The sequence below is a fragment of the Trypanosoma equiperdum genome, assembly GCF_001457755.1.
Source record: "Trypanosoma equiperdum strain OVI genome assembly, contig: ctg_272, whole genome shotgun sequence".
Taxonomy (NCBI): domain Eukaryota; phylum Euglenozoa; class Kinetoplastea; order Trypanosomatida; family Trypanosomatidae; genus Trypanosoma; species Trypanosoma equiperdum.
Window position 1 is genome coordinate 1 of NW_027124168.1, and position 3,220 is coordinate 3,220.

At 51.9% G+C, this 3,220-nt stretch overlaps 1 protein-coding gene across 1 annotated transcript; it reads right to left on the reverse strand.

Moving 5' to 3' along the window:
• Positions 1–188: 188 nt before the first annotated feature.
• On the reverse strand, positions 189–3,008 carry TEOVI_000103000 (Adenylate and Guanylate cyclase catalytic domain containing protein, putative; the record flags this gene model as incomplete). The annotated part of the gene is made up of 1 exon (XM_067224335.1): positions 189–3,008. One exon carries the CDS (start codon positions 3,006–3,008, stop codon positions 189–191), a length of 2,820 nt encoding a protein of 939 aa, XP_067080436.1.
• Between the last annotated feature and the right edge of the window lie 212 nt (positions 3,009–3,220).

The following is a 3,220-nucleotide window of genomic DNA, read 5'->3' on the forward strand; positions in this document are numbered from 1 at the left end:
TCGTGTTAACTATCAATGCGTGAAACGCAACACGAAAATGAAAGCAAGCTACGCTGAGGTAACAATAATCTACATGGACATCAAAGAAAAAACATAAGTGTAAGATGGCACGCACCCGCACATGCATTGTAAGAAGTAACATCTTCCAAGTACATTGCCGCGAGCTGCCTCAGCAACATCAGGAGAGGCTAGAGGTCACCCTTCATCGACGTAACCTCTACTGTGCTCCGTCGTGACAGGGCCTCAGACGCATCGGAGCTTGCTACAATACCAACCGACGTCAAATCACCGTTATCGCCAGGATGGCTGGATCTTGATAGCAAAGGCGAACGCAAAACTTCAATACCAAGCAACGAAGGTTGGACCCCACCCATTAAAATAGTCGAAGAATTAAGGGAGTTATGTCCCACACGAAAGTCCGCCACGCGCCCAACCCTTACCGCTATACGGTAAACCACTTCCCGGCAGTAGGCCTCAGACCATCCGCTGTTCTTGCGCAACAATGACACACGCCACCGTTCGCACAGAGGTAACAGCAGATTCTGCCGCTGGGCTGGTGCGAACACACCGAGCAGCGAATTCAGAGACGTTGCAACCTGCCTGGCAGAATCAGTTAACCCAGCATGTAGAGAACTCACCTCACTCAACGAGGGGTCCGCAACCTCATCGTCCAATCCAGGGCCATCGCGGTCCAGCCTCAGTGCAGCAAAAGTGCGACCGGGAATTGGGTTCAGCTGGTACATCTCCACAGGATTGGGAACACCGCGTAACGTTACAGGGCCCAGTGCAGTTACATCAAACTGCTCACGCTCTACCACACTCAGCGACATGTAGGTCGCACGTGTCATCAGCACTTGCCCGCCGTTCGCAACACTCTCTGTCCTTGCTGCCATATTCGCTGTCCGTCCATAGTAGTCATATCCCTTCGTCACCTCATCGTACCGGATGTCGCACAGTCCAGTGTGGATCCCAACACGCACACGCAGGCCACGCCATAGTCGGCCGTACACCTCACGGTCCAGATGTGCCGTCGGCGGAGTGTACCCTTCCTCTTCCTCGGCGCGCTGCAGTTCAAACTCACGGTATGACTCATCCAACGCAGCTGTCCCCCAATTGTGGTGCAAAAAGTTATGCTGCAAGTCACAAGCTAGACGCACAGCCGCAGAGGGGCTCCGGCACGCAATCATGAAGGAGTCCCCGACAGTCTTCACCTCGTAGCACCTGTAGTGCATAATCAACGCACGAATTAGCCGATGATGTGTCGCTACAGCGTCCGGCATCATCTCTGGGTGCGCCGCCCACTGTGCAGTACTGCTTTCGATATCTGTGAAGATGAGCGTCACGGGATCCGTTGGTTCCTTCGGTGCATTTGCGTTATCACGCGCATCCGCAAAATACCGACACAATACGACAACGATCACCACTACTAGAAGCAAAAAAAACAAAACGGCGCCCACACAAACACCAATCAACCGTGCCCCCGTCAGTCTCCCAGCGTCACGGTCCTCATACTGCAGCAGTTGAGAGATTGGTTCGGCAATCGGTGGGACCGACGGATCCAGTGCACGTGCCATTGACCACACAGCAATACCTGTCGCACCGTAGTTTGTCACGCAGTCATTCCACAGACCCACCTCCACCTTGCCGCATCCCTCTGTGCCATACGGGCCGTAGCGCATGTCATCAGCTCGCAAATAAGTCTCCGAAAAAAAGAGATTCGACAGGGTATCTGCGTCCACCTTCTTTAATTGCGGGAGAACCGTCCGCAGCAAGTTTCCGGCAGCAAACCCCATTAACGACAGTGGTGTCCACTTCGACTTATCCTTCATAGCATTGTGAAACTTTTTCACAGTATCCGACGACGGGTTCCCATCAGCCCAGTGTGGAAGGTTTGTCGCGAACAGCAAACGGTTACTACTCGAGCTTCCAGGACCCTTATCCCTAAACACACGGACAAACGTCTGGTAGTATAATGCCACCTCAGTAAAAGGGACGTAAACGAATAGCTTGGGGTTGGCGCTGAGGTGCTTCGCAATCACCTCGACGTCGTCCTGTTTGAGGCCTATGACAAACACGTCACCCTCGCGGGGAAGATAGCCTGTGACAGAGACGCTGGTTGTCAGTCTCACAGAACTATTGAGACCTCCTTCAAACCGCTGCAACACCAAATGTAAAAATCGATTAATATAATATGACTCGGAGCTGCTGATGACAGAGTGCACCCCTATTGAGCCCTTCTCTCCCAAATACTTGGCGATCACAAACAGTTGCTGCTCCAGTGTGGCAGAGAGGTATATCACACGTTTGTTAGGTGTTCGGAGGCGAGGAACAAGAAGCACCGGATCAACAACAACGAAGGTCGATGTGCTCAGTAACGCTTCATCCGTAACGCCCATGACAGCGGTCACAAGCTTTTCCTCCTCCTCACGTTTTAAACGCTTCCAAATGGTGCCTGAGCTTGTGTTGATCCTGTGCAAGAAGAATCTATCGTAATCTCCGAGATCCCCAGTGCCCACAAGGAGACTCGCACCTCCATGCCACTCCTCGGCCGCGTTCAGTGACAATTGACTGTTATCCATAAACGTGGCAACAGCTGCCAGCGGGGCATGAAGCCGGGACCCGTCCGTATCGCATCGAGATGTTCCCAACGCCATGAAACCACTCTTTACACTCTCCAGCCGAAAGCCCTCCACGAGCCTTTTCATGTATACTGCCTTACCACCCTGGTTACATTGACACGAAGCACCTAGTGCAGCGACATTATCGGGGCAATCACCACCATAATCTCCATACACAAGATCATCAATTACGTAACGCCGTTGATTGTACAGAGACTTTTTGAACGTTGAACGGTTCTTCAGCCACTCACGGGAGCTCAGCGCCCGCGACAGCATTTCACCGATAATCCACCCATACACCATCAGCTCACCATCATCATCATCCGTCAGATGACGATCAGACCTACCATAAAGTGATGCTCCGGAATGAGAAGCAAGGTACGCTTTCATCTCCTTCTGAAAACGTTGGATCGCTTGATACTCATTATCCTTGGCGAGTGGGTTCGTTCCCGTGGTGATCACTTCCCCATGAGAATATCCACCACCCCGACCATATGTAGCATTTAAGGTTTCGACAACGAAATACTGTAGCGCAAAGGGAGAAAGTATACACGCACCAGATGTACGCTTGTCCTCTAGAAATTTCAGTAGAGCCTTTTTAC